Source organism: Callithrix jacchus, chromosome 4 (genome assembly GCF_049354715.1).
Source record: "Callithrix jacchus isolate 240 chromosome 4, calJac240_pri, whole genome shotgun sequence".
Classification (NCBI taxonomy): Eukaryota; Metazoa; Chordata; class Mammalia; order Primates; family Cebidae; genus Callithrix; species Callithrix jacchus.
Window position 1 is genome coordinate 112,320,785 of NC_133505.1, and position 16,974 is coordinate 112,337,758.

At 36.1% G+C, this 16,974-nt stretch overlaps 1 protein-coding gene across 9 annotated transcripts in view; it reads right to left on the minus strand.

Annotated features, from left to right (window-relative positions):
* Positions 1-16,974, minus strand: part of ATG5 (autophagy related 5) — a 277,829-nt gene that overhangs the window by 132,882 nt on the left and 127,973 nt on the right. For all 9 annotated transcript variants that reach the window (XM_078369889.1, XM_017971288.4, XM_078369890.1 and 6 more), the window contains one exon: positions 12,767-12,884. In XM_078369889.1, coding sequence (XP_078226015.1) covers positions 12,767-12,884 — 118 coding nt within the window. The remainder of the gene's footprint in view (positions 1-12,766; positions 12,885-16,974) is intronic.

Consider the following 16,974-nt stretch of genomic DNA (forward strand, 5'->3'; position numbering starts at 1 on the left):
TCTTTAAGGGAAATTCATACATTTTTTAACAAGAAAATTTTAAAAGCTCATACTTATAAATATGGAGTAGAATCCTAAAATCAATGGTATAACCACTGTGTTCAGCTTTGTGGCTTCATATTTATATTTTATAATTCAGCAGAAAACTACTTGATTTGCTATATCGGAATGTGTGATACTGAAGGTAAAATTTCTGAAAAATACTTAATACTTCTGAAAAAGTTTTTAAAAATAGAGAGATGAGCTTTTTGATTACCACTAGCCTGAACAATTTTGTTCTGTCTGACAAATTCTTTAACCTCTGATATGTTCATTAGTAAAACATCAACTAATTGGATCCATCGACATGAAAAACCACAGGCTGAAATGTGAAGTGCATACATCATGCTGAAGGATTTTGTCTCAGCCGCAGAGGTAATAGCCATCGAGGTCAGGTCAAAGAGGGTTAAACCAAGCCAGGATATAGCCAAAGAAATACATCAAACACTGATTTAAAAAGGGCAATTAATCTTAAGACAGAAATGCTTCCTGGGGAATGAGATCTCAATCTTAAGAGCACACTACATGATGTAGCAGTAAAAATGAACATATACAAGCTTACAGGGCTTTTATCCTATGATCACAAACAGAAGGAGAGTGCTGTTTATCAGAGAAATACAAACCCATTTAAAAATACTTACATTAACTTCTTCCGGATCCATACTTACTTAGTAGTACAGGTCTTAATGAACATGCAATATCCTAGTTAATATATACCACATATCTCTTTCCATGTGTACATTTTATATCTTTATTATTTCTGTCCAAAATATTTCCAGAGCTTTGACTCTTAACGTTTTAAACAATTTAAAAATATGTCCATATTAATTTTTTCATTGACACTTGCTCATAATCCTTGTATTTCTTAGTGAAGAAGATATAATCTAAAATTTAAATTATATAAAAAATCCCATATGATTAGTTGTAATTATAAAAAGCAAAGTGTATTAAATTAAGTGATTGTAAGGCCATTTTAAAACTGATTAGAAGCTTCCTGACAATAAGATAAAAATATGGTAGAAGTTAAAAATTAAACCTTGGTCCTTAATACATAAATAAACTTTGAAAACAATATTTTTTATCTGCTTTCATAAAATGACCCAGTAACTCTAGTTGGGTGTAATAGGGTCCATTAATATTTCTCAAGTATTAATTATAGAACAGCTCAATGTAATTGCTTTATTTAAAATACAGACAATAACTGTACTGTTTACATATGGTCAGAATGAAGCCCCGCAGAACCTGTTTCAATGAAGAGATGACTCCCTTTTGTCTGCATATACTATTATTTTGGTAAGATAATTTTGTTTTCTAGTGTTAACGATGAAATATTAGTTGTTCAAGTGTATGTTTCTCATTTAGGAGAAAGTCAGGTTAATTCATTTAACATATTGAGATTAAGATAACAATAATTAAGAAGGAGAAACCAGAAGCAGCTTCAGCCAGGTCCAGTAATCTCATCATTTCCAGTAATGGAGAATGAAAATAATCAGCACTATTTCTCTGATTAAAACAAAAACCAAAACAAAAAAACATATGTCAATGGACTTAGGAATTAAGAGATTCTCTACCACCAGAATTAGTCAGTGTAGCCCATGTACTGAGATAACATGCAGAGATGGAGGGAGAAGGTAGCACAAAGCAAATATTTTGATTCATTTAATCTTAGAATTTAATAGTATAATGATAAATTAAGAAAATATATTGTAATTAGAAAATTTAAACAGATTAAATTCTGCTTATGAGGGCTACATTTAAAGAGCTTTTGGAATTCCCACTGTAAATGATATTGTATCATTTCTTCCATAAAATAGGTACACAATAAGAAATACAAGCAGAGAGTGCTAGAATAAGACTGAAAGGAGAGGCTTCCATTATAGCCAAGTGACCCCATCCCATATGTCAGGCTTACAGTATCTCTACAAGGTTACAAATGGACTTTCCATGGTTACTTGTGAAGAGATTAAACACCAAATATATGTACAAGTTGCTCTTTACGGTTTTCTTCAATGTGAAACGATCATCAACTATCTGTTACTGTCTAGTTTTGGATCTCTTGACTTAAAGAGGTTTAAAATATTTTAACAAGTATATGATCATAGTTAATCTGGCTGCCTGGCTGCCTGGCTGCCTGGCTGCAGAAAATGCAGTGACTATGAATGTGCCTTTGGTAAAACAAGCTTATTTCTTCCATACCAGAACCACACTTCTGGCACTTCTGATCATGTCCAGAAGTTAACTTCTAAGAAAGCAAAAATCAATGCTAGAACTGTTGCCATAACTTGAGTTACTTTATTTTTATAAACAGTCACAATACTGATTTACATTGAGAGCATTATACATTTATAACTTCTGTGTGTAGGCTGAATATCAACTACTTGTCTTTGCATAGTGAAATCAGCAAGCAACAAAAAGAAAAACAAAACTCCTTCTTTATCACTTTCCTTTGTAAATTTGTTATGAGTACAGTTCTTTTATTTGTGAAAAATGTTAACAAAACTCTAAGAAACAAAAAAATAGATTTAAATGTAAAGTCCTGAAAAATGCAAAGGAGTATGAAGACTCCCTTCAAAAAACTTGCGGTTCATTTAAACTCTAGACGCATGCTATAAGATGGTAGCAGGAAGCCTCATTATTTTACAAAATAAGAAAACTAGCTATTCATTTAAAAAAAACTAAATGATTGCTCAAATCAAATAGTGTGAAGGTACAGAGATACTAATTCATTCTAATTCAAATTCTAAATGAGTATCTAAAGAATTACTGAAATTGTAAAACCTTCAACCTGATGAGGTTTGGGGGACTGGAGGTTTTTATTCCTGTGGCATAAGTTTGCAAACTGAAGTGCCTTTTCTTCTGGGGGCAGTGCCATCATGCCGACAACTGTTATTATTGCTGGTTTAAACCTCAATCATGAGATATTAATCAACCAGCTTCAATTCTGTTCAAATAGTTGAAGTATCTGCCCTTATAAGGTTCGTATGAGATTTATGTTTCTTTTTCTAATTGCTTTATGACTGAAAAAAAATGTATCTTGTCAGCTAATACAATGTGAATATCCCTCCATCCCTCTGTCCCCCCCTCCGTCCGTCCCTCCCTCTTTCTTTTTTTTTTTTTTTTCTTTGAGCTGGAACTTTGCTCTTGTTTTCCATGCTAGAGTACAATCGTGTGTTCTCGGCTCACTGAAATCTCCGCCTCCTGGGGTCAAGCAATTCTCCTGCCTCAGCCTCTTCAGTAGCTGGGATTACAGGCATGTGCCACCATGCCCAGCTAATTTTGTGTTTTTAGTAGAGATGGGGTTTCACCATGTTGGTCAGGCTGGTCTTAAAGTACTGACCTCAGGTGATCCATCCACCTAGCTTACCAGGTTGTTATACATTACATTAGAAGACTGGGAAATGAAGTATAATTAGGTAAAGCTTATAGGTATTTTTTATTCTCCAAGGTTAAAAAAAAAAATAAGTGTTCTTGATGTGTTATTTTTAATGAACAAAGAAACAAACATTTCACTTCAGGTCTGGTATAGAAGCTTACATCTCTGAGTCATTTTAACTACAGCTGAAACCACAAAAACAATTTACCTGAGCTCACCTTTGGTCATTTCCTGTTAACTCCAACTTGACTAATTCCCTCAGCCATTTACAAAAAAAAGAAAGGAATACACAAAGCAGCTCATCACTAGTTGCTCCACAAACAACATTTCATCATTAGTTACTCCACAAGAATAATGACCTAAAGCACGTATTCATAAATACTAATACATTCTACTTTCATATGATGAAATCAGACAAAATTCCTGCATTAGTGAATCACTTGTAGGGAGTAGAAGACAATGGTGCCACATAACTTTTATGAAGTACTTTCTCTTTTCATCATGTGATGACAGCAAGTTCTTATCCATACACACTCAACCTTAAAGTCTATCGCTTCAACTTGAGTGCAGGTGTGTCAAAATGCTTCACGTTGACATGTCTGACAATACTACAGGTGAACTGAACCAGGCAGTAAAACAGTTTTCTGCTGAAACAGTGACTGGATGTTTTGGATACTCTTCACAGATTTTTAAATGACAATTTTTAAAAAATACATAATACCAAAAGGAAGAGGCAAAGATAAAAGTTTTTCTACAGAAAAGATACTGGCGTTAAAGATGTGGCTTCCTCCTGGAATGAAAGATACCATCAAAAACACCTGAAAAGAATAGGCATTATCTATGTCATTTGAATGAAGTGTGTGTTCCACAGTCAAGGGAAGCATTTGACAGTTTGGTTGGGGAGAAGTCTGTCACACAGATGTATTCACCCTCTAGCACCTGAAATCACCTAAAAGGAAGGTTTGTGGATTAGGCTGTGTGGCTGTGCTGCCTCACTGCTCCCCTCTTAAAAAAAAAAAAAAAAAAAAAAAAAAAACCACAAGGGAAGTCACACTGTGTATCCCCCAGAAAAGGATGTACACATAGGGCAGCCTCAAAATTGAAGAAAGAACAAAGAGTTTCTTAAAAGAACAAACAGCTTCACAAATATGTGTGCCTTTCTTGTGTAGGATGACATTAATTTTGTCTTGAAACCCAAGTGTAAGACCAAAAGTGAGCATAAAGATATATTCTGAGAGAGTGTGTCAGTTCAAAGCACTTGAGTGCTTTTCATTTACATGTCTGAGGTTCATAGTCACCATTTAAAAAATTCAATGAGAGTGATCAGAATTATATATAGGAACACTAAAACAACAAAACAAACAAAATAAAAACAGTAGATGCTCAGGTTCCTAAGATCATATCAGAAATACTATTAAGAGAGAAGAACATGTAGGCAGATTAGATACTAAACACCAATTCAATTGCAGAATAAAGATTTGTGAAAGTAAAATAGGAAAAACCAAGCATTTCAGAATGCTATTTTAAACTAAACGAAGAGTTAAAAAGAAAGAAAGAAAACAAAAACAAATGGCAGCATAGTAATGAGAAAAAAACCAAGACCACCAGGAGATGAAGACCTGTGTTCTAAACCTAGTTCTGCAATTAAGTGGTTAAGAGACCTTTGGCAAAATCCAGCAAAAAACTAAGAGACTGAATTTGAGAGGCCAAGGCAGGTGGATCACTTGAGGCCAGGAGTTCAAGACCAGCATGGTCAACATGGTGAAAACCCGTCTCTACCCAAAATACAAAAACTAGCCAGGCGTGGTGGTACACGCCTGTAATCTCAGCTACTTGAATGGTAGAAGCATAAGACTGCTTGAATGTGGGAAGCAGGGGTTGCAGTGAGCTGAGATCATGCCACAGTACTCCAGCTTGGACAATAGAATGAGATTCTGCCTCAAAAAAAAAGGTAACTTGAAAGCTCTACAGTTACACAATTCTTTAAAGACATCAAATATTGTATTAACACCCAACTAATTTCTTCCCACTTTAGGCACTCCTCAACCACACCCACAAGCTAGAAATTGGCAACCATGAAATAAAAATGAATTGAACTAATGAATTTGTCATTAACAAAATAAACAATATAAAATTTCAAGTAAGCCCTCTCTCCTGGATTAAAAAGCAATGGTTAAATTTAGGTTTTATATTTAAAACACAAATGTATCAAGGGAGACCCCCCCCCCCCCCGCCATGTAAACTTGGGACTAGCAAATATGGATCATTCTGTGTCTGTGACAACGGTGCTGCTGTTAGGGGAAAAATTATTACAGAACATGTTCCTTCCAAGGTTTTGGGTTTCATTGCGATGTCCTCACTCTATAGTCAAGGGCGTTATACAAAAGTAAATTTAAAATGACACATTTTTAAAAGAAGATTGTCAAAAGAACATCTAGGAAAAGTGCAATAAGGTAGTCATTTTAGGCTGGGTGCCACATGCCTATAATCCCAGTACTTTGTGAAGCTAAAGTGAGAGGATCACTTGAGTGAGAAATATAAAACCAGCCTGCACAATATAGTGAGACCCTGCCTTTGTTTTTAAAAAGGCAGTTACGGCCGGGCGTGGTGGCTCACACCTATAATCCCAGCACTTTGGGAGGCCAAGGAGGGTGGATCACGAGGTCAAGAGATCGAGACCATCCTGGTCAACCAGGTGAAACCCCATCTCTACTAAAAATACAAAAAATTAGCTGGGCATGGTGGTGTGCGCCTGTAGTCCCAGCTACTCGGGAAGCTGAGGCAGGAGAATTGCTTGAACCCAGAAGGCGGAGGTTGAGGTGAGCCGAGATCGTGCCATTGCACTCCAGTCTGGGTTACAAGAGTGAAACTTCGTCTAAAAAATAAATAAATAAATAAAAATAAAAAATAAAAAGGCAGTTACTTGAATATTAAGCTCTGGCTTAAATTTTATTTACTCCTAATTGACAAAAGCATTTGTTATAGTTTGGTTGCTTGTCTCCGCCAAACCTCACGTTGAAATTTTATCCCCAAAGTTGGAAATGGGGTCTAATGGGAGGTATTTGGGTCAGGAGGCTGGATCCCTCATGAATAGATTAATGCCCACACATTAATGTTTGGAGGAGTGAATGAGTTCTCACGGTCTTAGTTCCCACAGGAACTGGTTATTACAAAGTCTGGCAGCACCCTGCTCTCTCTGGCTTCTTCTCTTACCATGTGACCACTGGGCACACCAACTTCCCTTCAATTTCCATCATGAGTAGAAGCAGCCTGAGGGTTTCATGAGATGCCCAATCTCCAGGCAGCAGAACTGTATGTTAAACAAACCTTTTTGCTCTATAAATTACCCAGCCTCAGGTATTTCTTTATAGCAACACAGACTAAGACAGCATCTAGTTTTTCAATATTCTCTAAAGTATGAATACAAAGTACTCAAAAAAACACAATTCAGAGAAATGAGTAACTGAAAGCCAATGCTGCCATGGACAGGTAAGAAGTTTATGGGGCTTATCTCTATAGCAATAAAAATTATTATCCTCTGAATTACACTTCAAATGAAAATAATCTATATTCCCAAATCCTCAAAAACATAGAAACATAGATATTAAATAGAATTTTAAAAACCTCCTTTATAACACAGAGAAAATGAACTTTAAAAAAAGTAAGCTCATTCTTGAATTTCTGGAAATTTCCCAGAAGTTATGAGTTATTTAGTCAAAATTTCTGTATTCTGAGTTCAAAACTAAAATTTACGTAACTATCTCTAAAGATATACAGGAAAATGGCAACACTGGATGTCTCTAGAAAGGGGAACTTAGGTTAGAGTTTGGTGAACAGGAGTTAGGAAAGAGAATTTTTACTAAATTCCTTTATATATGCTTTGATTTTTAAAACATGTAAATGTATTATCTATAAGAAAAAAAGTTTTAATTATTTAACTGAACACAATCTATTAAAAAAAAAAAACTTGATACACAGGAATTCACCAAAATTAAATGCTTTTACCTTTCAAGAGAAAATGAAGACAAGGCTGGGCACAGTGGCTCATGCCTGTAATCCCAACACTTTGGGAGGCTAGGTGGGTGGATCACCTGAGGTCAGGAGTTCAAGACCAGTCTGGCCAACACAGTGAAATCCCATCTCTACTAAAAATACAAAAATTAGCCAGGCATGGTGGCAGGGACCTGTAATCCCAGCTATTCAGGAGGCTGAGGCATGAGAATCACTTGAACCCAGGAAGTGGAGCTTGCAGTTAGCCAAGATCATGCCACTACACTTTAGCCTGGGCGACAGACAGAGTGAGACCTTGTCTGGGGGAAAAAAGAAAAAGAGAGAAAGAAAATGAAGGCAAGTCACAGACTAGAAGAAAATATCTGCAAATTGTATATCTGATAAAGAACTTGTATCCAGAATATATAAATAGCACTCACAACTGAGTAAATAAGAAAACAATCCATGAAAAAATAAGAAAAGGATTTAAATGGACACTTCATCAAAGAGATCTACAAATTATAATAAGCATATGAAAACATATTCAACACCAATAGTCATTAGAAAAATGAAAATTAAAATCATCGAGATACCACTAGAATAGCAATACATGTGAGTGAGGATGTGAAGACTGGAATCCTTACACATTGCTGATGAGACTGTAAAATGGTACAGCTACTTTGGAAAAGTTTAGCACTTTCTTAAAAAAAAAAAAAAACTTACTATATGACCTAGTCATTCCATTCCTAGGAGTTTACCTAAGAAAAATGAAAACATGTCCACAGAAAGACCCATTATCTGAATGTTCCCAGCAGCCCTGTTTATAAAGGTGAAAAGCTGGAAACAGTCCACATGCCCATCAGGTGATACAGGGACAACCAAAATGTGATGTGTCTACCCAATGTAGTATTATTCACCAATCAAAGGAACAAACTGGAAACTTGCTTCAATATGGATGCAATTCAAATACATCATGTTAAGTGGAAAAAAACAGTTACAAAACACTACATGTTGTGTGATACAATTCATGTGAAATATCCAAAAAGGCAAATTATAGAGACAGAAAGCAGAACAGTGACTGTTTATAGCTGGCAGTTGGAGCAGAGATTAGCAACAAGTAAGTATAAGGGGATGGAAATGTTCTAAAAACCAAACTGTGGTGATAGTTGCACAACTCTGTAAATTTATTAAAAACCATTAAATTATCTAAAAAAATTATTTAACTAATAACAGACTTAGAGGCAAACCAAGAATGAACTGCCATTCACAATTGCTACAAAAAGAACAAAATACCTAGGAATACAACTAACAAGGAATGTAAAGGACCTCTTCAAGGAGAACTACAAACTACTGCACAACGAAATAAGAGAGGACACAAACAGATGGAGAAACATTCCATATTCATGGTTAGGAAGAATCAATATCGTGAAAATGGCCATACTGCCCAAAGTAACGTACAGATTCAACGCTATCCCCATCAAGCTACCAATGACCTTCTTCACAGAACTGGAAAAAACCACCTTAAACTTCATATGGAACCAAAAGAGAGCCCGCATAGCCAAATCAATTCTAAGCAAAAAGAACACAGCAAAAGGCACCACACTACCAGACTTCAAACTATACTACAAGGCTACAGTAATCAAAACAGCATGGTACTGGTACTAAAACAGAGATATAGACCAATGGAACAGAACAGAGGTATCAGAGGCAACACAACATATCTACAAACATCCAATCTTCGACAAACCTGACAAAAACAAGCAATGGGGAAAAAATTCCCTGTTTAATAAAAGGTGTTGGGAAAACTGGCTAGCCATGTGCAGAAAGCAGAAACTAGACCCCTTCCTGACACCTTACACTAAAATTAACTCCAGATAGATTAAAGACTTAAACGTAAGACCTAACACCATAAAAACCCTAGAAGAAAATCTAGGCAAAACCATCCGGGACACAGGAGTAGGCAAGGACTTCATGAACAAAACACCAAAAGCATTGGCAACAAAAGCCAAAATAGACAAATGGGACCTAATCAAACTCCACAGCTTCTGCACAACCAAAGAAACAGTCATTAGAATGAATCGGCAACCAACAGAATGGGAAAAAATTTCTGCAGTTTACCCATCTGACAAAGGGCTGATATCCAGAATTTACTAAGAACTCAAACAGATTTACAAGAAAAAAACAAACAAGCCCATTCAAAAGTGGGCAAAGGATATGAACAGATACTTTACAAAAGAAGACATACATGAGGCCAACAAACATATGAAAAAATGCTCGTCATCACTGGTCATTAGAGAAATGCAAATCAAAACTACATTGAGATACCATCTCATGCCAGTTAGAATGGCAATCATTAAAAAATCTGGAGACAACAGATGCTGGAGAGGAGGTGGAAAAATAGGAACACTTTTACACTGCTGGTGGGAGTATAAATTAGTTCAACCATTGTGGAAGACAGTGTGGCGATTCCTCAAGGACCTAGAAATAGAAATTCCATTTGACCCAGCAATCCCATTACTGGGTATATATCCAAAGGATTATAAATCTTTCTACTATAAGGACACATGCACACGAATGTTCATCGCAGCATTATTTACAATAGGAAAGACCTGGAACCAACCCAAATGCCCATCGATGATAGACTGGACAGGGAAAATGTGGCACATATACACCATGGAATATTATGCAGCCATCAAAAATGATGAGTTCATTTCCGTTGTAGGGACATGGATGAACCTGGAGACCATCATTCTCAGCAAACTGACACAAGAACAGAAAATGAAATACTGCATGTTCTCACTCATAGGCGGGTGTTGAACAATGAGAACATATGGACACAGGGAGGGGAGCACTACACACTGGGGTCTGTTGGGGGAAGAAAGGGAGGGACAGTGGGAGGTAGGGAGTTGGGGAAAGATAGCATGGGGAGAAATGCCAGATATAGGCGAAGGGGAGGAAGGCAGCAAATCACACTGCTACGTATGTACCTATGCAACTATCTTGCATGTTCTTCACATGTACCCCAAAACCTAAAATGCAATAAAAAAATTATTTAACTAAAACTCTTATCAAAAGTTAAAATTACACAGCAGTAAAGATGGATTAGGATTCTAAGATGGTACTATAATCAACTTAATTACTCCATGATTTAATGATTATAAATAGTATGTTTGATGGTAATGATACGAAGAAAGAATTCAGTGATTGAAATGTTCAGCAAACATTCACCCTAGCACTAGAGATACATGGATGTGTGTAAGACATTATCAGAAACCTTACTACAAAGGCTAGTGAAGTTCAAGGAAGACTTTATAAAAATGTATTTATAACCCTTTAAACCCAGTTTTAATAATTTTGGGTAGTGGCCAGTGGTCTCTTCCTTCAATCCCTTCTGGTATTGGTTCTGACAGTATATTTTAGGTGTCCTTCTCCCTCCCTATTGAACCTCTTTTCATTTTTAAAGCGCTACATACATGTAGGAATGCTAATACAGGCAAGCATATTTAACTAAGGAATATCACAATATTCTCAGGCTGGATGATACATATTTTCGGCTCCATATTATGGAGCTCTCTTTGCTTAGTCACTTAGGCAGGAATACCACAACACTACCCTAAACCCACTGTTTCTAATTCTACTACTTAGGCAAACTATTTCCTTAGATGCAATATGCTACATTAACTGTGTGGTATATGTCATGCAAGTAATCCTACATTCCTCCAACTTAGAACACATTCATATGAAACAAGCATTATCTGTTAAGTATTACCTTCATATATACTAATGCATTACCTCTTTCCATCGTGGATTTAAAGTTTTTAAAAATTTTCTATTATATAATAAATGTAAGTATATGCTATTTTTATGTCAATATAGTAATATGTCACTGAAAATTTCCCCTATAGTTTAGTAAGGAGTAATAGAGCTGGAATTCAAGAGCAGCAGGGTATTTTATACACACATACACAGACACAAACACACAAACACACACACACACACACACACACACACACACACACACACAATGTGATCACTTGGTATCTATGAAGTATTGGTTCAAGAATATGAGAGGATACCAAAATCCAATGATGCTCAAAATTCCCTTACACTGAATGGCATAATATTTGCATAGAACCTGTGCATATCCCCCTGTATATTTTAAGTCACTACTCTCTAGATTATTTATAATACCTAATACAATGTAAATCTATATAAATAGTTGTTATACTGCATTGTTTAGGGAATGATAATGAGAAAAAAAAGTCTGTTTATCTTCAGTACAGATATAATCAACCATTTTTTTTCCCAAGTATTTTTGATCTGCTGTGGGAACGATGCAGAATCCATGGATATGAAGAACCAACTGTATATACATATATGTATATCTCAAATATTCATGTGTGTGTGTGTGTGTGTGAATGGATTATGGGCACTGTTTTGTTGTTTTCTGCATTTTCTTAGTGTTCGTTATGTTGCAATAAAGAAAAACCAGTCTGGGTGCAGTGGCTCACGCCTGTAGTCCCAGCACTTTGGGAGGCCAAGGCGGGTGGATCACGAGGTCAGGAGATTGAGACCATCCTGGCTAACATGATGAAACCCCATCTCTACTAAAAATACAAAAAATTAGCTGGGCATGGTGGCACACACCTGTAGTCCCAGCTAATTGGGAAGCTGAGGCAGGCAAATTGCTTAAACCCAGGAGGTGGAGGTTGCAGTGAGCTAAGATAGCGCCACTGCACTACAGCCTGACAGAGTGAGACACCATCTCAAAAAAAAAAGAAAGAAAAGAAAAACAGAATTCAGAAATTTAATATTTTTTTCCCTTGCCTATAGGAAAACAATCTTAACCTAAGTTACATAATAAGAGTCATGAAACAGGTCAAGTTTTGAATGGACTTACAGATTGTCAAAGCTTAAAAAAACAAGGTTAAGTAATAACCAAGTAGAAAGCAGTAGAAAATTCAAATAAAATAGTCATCCATTATTCAGTATTATCAACTTTCAAATATAAAAAATAAGAAAATTATTTTTACCATCTCTGATTCTTTAAAATTAATAAGCAAAATGCAAGATTAAAAGTAGTATTTATCAGAACTGAATCCATAAGTTAAAGACCAGAGTACCAGAGAAGTGCTAAGAGGGTGATTTAAAAACTGCATTTTATTTTGCCAGAGTCAAGTCCTCATTTTGTTAGTCCACAATTTACAAAATAATATATTAAATATTAAGTGCTTCTGTTTGAAAAGATTTTTTGCTACAAGATATGAAAATATCTTCCTGAAATAACCTGTTATTTATAAATGTGGAATGCTTATTTTACTTCAGAAAATGAAAGACATGTTTTAATGTTGCTGATTATATTACCTTCAGGAGCAACAGCAGAAGGACAAACTTCTTTGAGGAGATCTCCTAATGTGTGCAACTGCCCATCTGCAGCCACAGGACGAAACAGCTTCTGAATGAAAGGTCTTTCAGTCGTTGTCTATTTGAAAAATGAAAAAATAATTCAAGCAATTAAGTCTTTGTTGCCGCCATTTACAAATTTGTATTTCATAAACTTTATGTTGGCATTAGGTGCCTTTTGCTTTGGTGTTATGAGAATTATACAACATCAAAAATGTGGCATCACTGTGAAAAATGTTTAACAGGATAAATTCAGGTAAATCTAAGCCTGAGCAACAAGCAGACAAATCCAAAGTTGGGTGGGACATTCTAAAGCTAACTGGCTGGACCCTTCAAATGTTAAAGGCATTAAAAAGCAAAAAAAGCAAAGCAACACAAAAAGATACCAAGGAAAGAATTTTTTCTCAGTATCTCTAAAAGAGACTAACAAGGCAAATATAAACAAAAACCCTGGCCAAATACTGGATTAAGAAGGTAATTTTTTAAAAATTCAGCTATAAAACACAGTTTTGGGATGAATGGGGGAAATACAGAATGGACAACTGATAATATTATTGAGATAATGTCAAATTTCTTAGGTATAATGACAATCTTATTTTTAATAAATCCATGTTGAAGTGTTTAGGAAAGAAGTGCCATGATAACCAAAACTTAATCATCTTTTCTTTTCTTTTTTTTTTTTTTTGAGACTCAGTCACCCAGGCTGGAGGGCAGTGTTGCGATCTCAGCCCCCTGCAACCTCTGCTTTCCAGGTTCAAGTGGTTCTCATGTCTCAGCCTCCCGAGTAGGTGGGACTACAGGTATGCACCACCATACCTGGCTAATTTTTCGTATTTTTAGTAGAGATGGGGTTTTACCATGTTGCCTGTGCTGCTCTTGAACCCCTAAGCTCAGGCAATCTGCCCATCTCAGCCTCCCAAAATTACAGGCATAAGCCACCACTCCCAGCCCCAAAACTTAACCTTTTAACAGTTGAGAGAGAGAGAGAGAGGGAAAGAAAGAATATGCGTATATTTCTCTCTCTCTCTCTCTCTGTGTGTGTGTGTGTGTGTGTGTGTGTATGTGTGAAGACAGAGCAAAAATAGGAAAATATTAACTAATGGTGAATCTAGGTAGAGGGTGTATGATTTTAGTAGTTTCATTATTTCAACTTTTCAATAGGTTTCACAATTTCCAAAACAGCAGATGCAGCCATTTCATCTCACAAAAACTGTCAGAAGCACTGTGCCATAATTTATTGCTAATAATCTCATTGTTTTACTCACTTTTAAAATTGTTTCATTTCCTCTAAATTACCTTAGTGATGATGGAGGCTTTATCACTGAATACATAATATTTTAAAATAGTACTCCAAAATTATGTTGTGACAAGTATGAAAATAAACTGTAGAAAAATTTTTTAAAATCCTGATAATATGCATTGAATATGACTCAATTTACTTCACTAATTGAACTCTTAAGGGATTGTTTTTAAAAATATGATTGATATCCTTTGATACATTTTGTCTCAGTGTCCCCATCCAAATCTCACCTCAAATTGTAATCCCCACCTGTCAAGATAGGGACCTGTAATCCCCATGTGTTGAAGGAGGGAGGTGATTCATGGGGGCGGTTTTCCTCATGCTGTTCTTGTGATACTGAGTGAATTCTCATGAGATCTGATGGTTTTAAAAGTAGCAGTTTTTCCTGCACTCTCACCTCTCTTTCCTGCTGCCTTCTAAAGGTGTCTGCTTCCCCTTCTGCCAAGTTTCCTGAGGCCTCCCCAAGCCATACAGAACTGTGAGTCAAATCTTTTTCCTTTATAAATTAACCAGTCTTGGATATTTCTTTATAGCAGAGTGAAACGAACTAATACATCGTTCCATTGAAAAGCCATACTTTCTCATACAAGTTGAAACCAAGAACAACATTATGCATAATTATGTGTAAATGATTAAATGCATAAAGATAATAAGGCTGGAGAGACGAGAGAGGAAAAGAAATAAATAGGCAACTGTAGTGATAATTTAAAATAGCCACCCCTCATTCAGGATTTTCTATCTTCAGGCCATGAAGGAGCTTTTAATACTTTTTAGCAAAGGAAGTAATGTTGATGAAAGGCTTTTTCTGACGGCTAATGGAAAGCAGTGCTGGGTATGTGATTTGGTTATGAAGCAAAATCAGAATGACTGGTGAGAGGGTGACTGAATACAGCAAGCTTATGTGAAGAGAGCTGGAGTTGGTGCAGTAGAAAAGGAATAGAGCAGGACTGTACCCACAACTTAAAAAAAAGGTCAAAATGTACCTCCCATAGTCTGACCTGAAAAGAACAAAGTCAAAGAAATCTTTTCAAGAAGTTGGAGCTCTCATTCATACCCTAATTAGTATATGAACTGTGAGGTGGCTTTGCTATAATGAAATTACCTGGAATATTCCTAACACAAATAAATGATAAATGCTTGAGGTGGTGAATATCCTCATTTGATCATTACATATTGCATGCTTATACCAAAAGATCACATGTACCTCATAAATAATTACAATTCTTATGTATCCATAATAATTAGAAGTAAAAAATTAAAAATTACCTGAAAAAAAAGTTTTGGTTACATACTAAAAAACAGAAATTCTCTTCTAACCTCACTATTGGAAAAATATCCTGTTATTTTTATGTATCGCTCCTCTTTTCTACTCCTTCCCAAATCTGAGCAAGTATTACAAAGGTATAACCTTCAACAATCTTTTATGATGAAGTATTTGCTTAGTGGGGAGAAAGCCCCAGTGCTATTAGTGTAGCTAAACTCTGTAAAATGGTAACCAAGAAAACATCCAGCAAAGTGTTTCTCATTCAATGAGACTCTTATTTTAAAAGACAAAGATCCAACATACCCCCAGCCAAAAGTCTGATGAACATTTTCTGCTTAATATTTATTATAGAGTGCCTTTAACAGTGTAATATTTTTATTCTTAAAAATTTAGTGTGCTAGCAAACAGCAATTAAGTACCTAAGTCAATCAGGAATACATAAAATACTCAATTTGGGGAGTTAGTTACTTCTATCATCTGAATGTTTGCACCTCTCCAAAATTCATGCTGACACTAATTCCTCATCATGGCACTATTAAGAAGTGAGGCCTCTGAGAGTTAATTAGGTCCTGAGGGCAGAGCCCTCATGAATGAGATCAATGCCCTTTAAAAAGAGGCCCCAGGAAGCTTGTAAGACCTTTTCCTCTTGTGCCATGTGGGGCCTCAGCTGTACTTTGAGAAGTACAGCAAAGTACCTCAGAGAGCAGCCCTCACCAGACACTGAATCTGCTGAAGGCTTGATCTCTGACTTCACAACCTCCAGAACTGTGAGAAATAATGTTCTGTTCTTTATAAATTATCCAGTCTAGGCCGTACATGGTGGCTCATGCCTATAAACCTGGCACTTTGGGAGGCCAAGGCAGGTGGATCACCTGAGGTCAGGAGTTCAAGACCAGATTGGCCAATATGGTGAAACCCCATGTCTACTAAAAATATAGAAAATTAGCCGGGCATGATGGTGGGCGCCTGTAATCCCAGCTACTCAGGAGGCTCAGGCAGGAGAATCACTTGAATCCAGAAGGTGGAGGCTGCAGTGAGCCGAGATTGTGCTATTGAACTCCAGCCTGGGCAACAAGAACAAAACTATTGCCAAAACAACAACAACAACAACAAAAACACCTCAGTTTAAGATATTTTGTTATAGCAGCCCAAATGGACTAAGACAATTACCTTAAAACAAAAGTGCCACAGAGAGATCATGCATTCAAGTACAGAGGTTCTTAAGGGCAATGGGAATAGAAGATACACTCCTGCCAACTTTTCAACAGTTCTCATTAGCTCTATGTTAGAGCTCTGCAAAGAAGACTAAATTATACTGAGAAATATTTTTAAATCTCCACAAATAGAAATTTTATAAATGTTGATTCAGTATATACGAAATCAGACAAGACTAACAATATCCATGGCAATCTAAATCTTATGTTGACAGACAAGAAAGCCACTGCAAACAGGAGTATCCCACAATACCTGAATTTGCCACATATTTGTAAATATGCAAACTATTTCAATAACTTCCAAGAAACAGTATTACTCTCATGAGAAATAACATAATGTAAGTCACCTTTGAAACTGTCCTTGTTACTTTTTCAAACGTATGTTACTCAT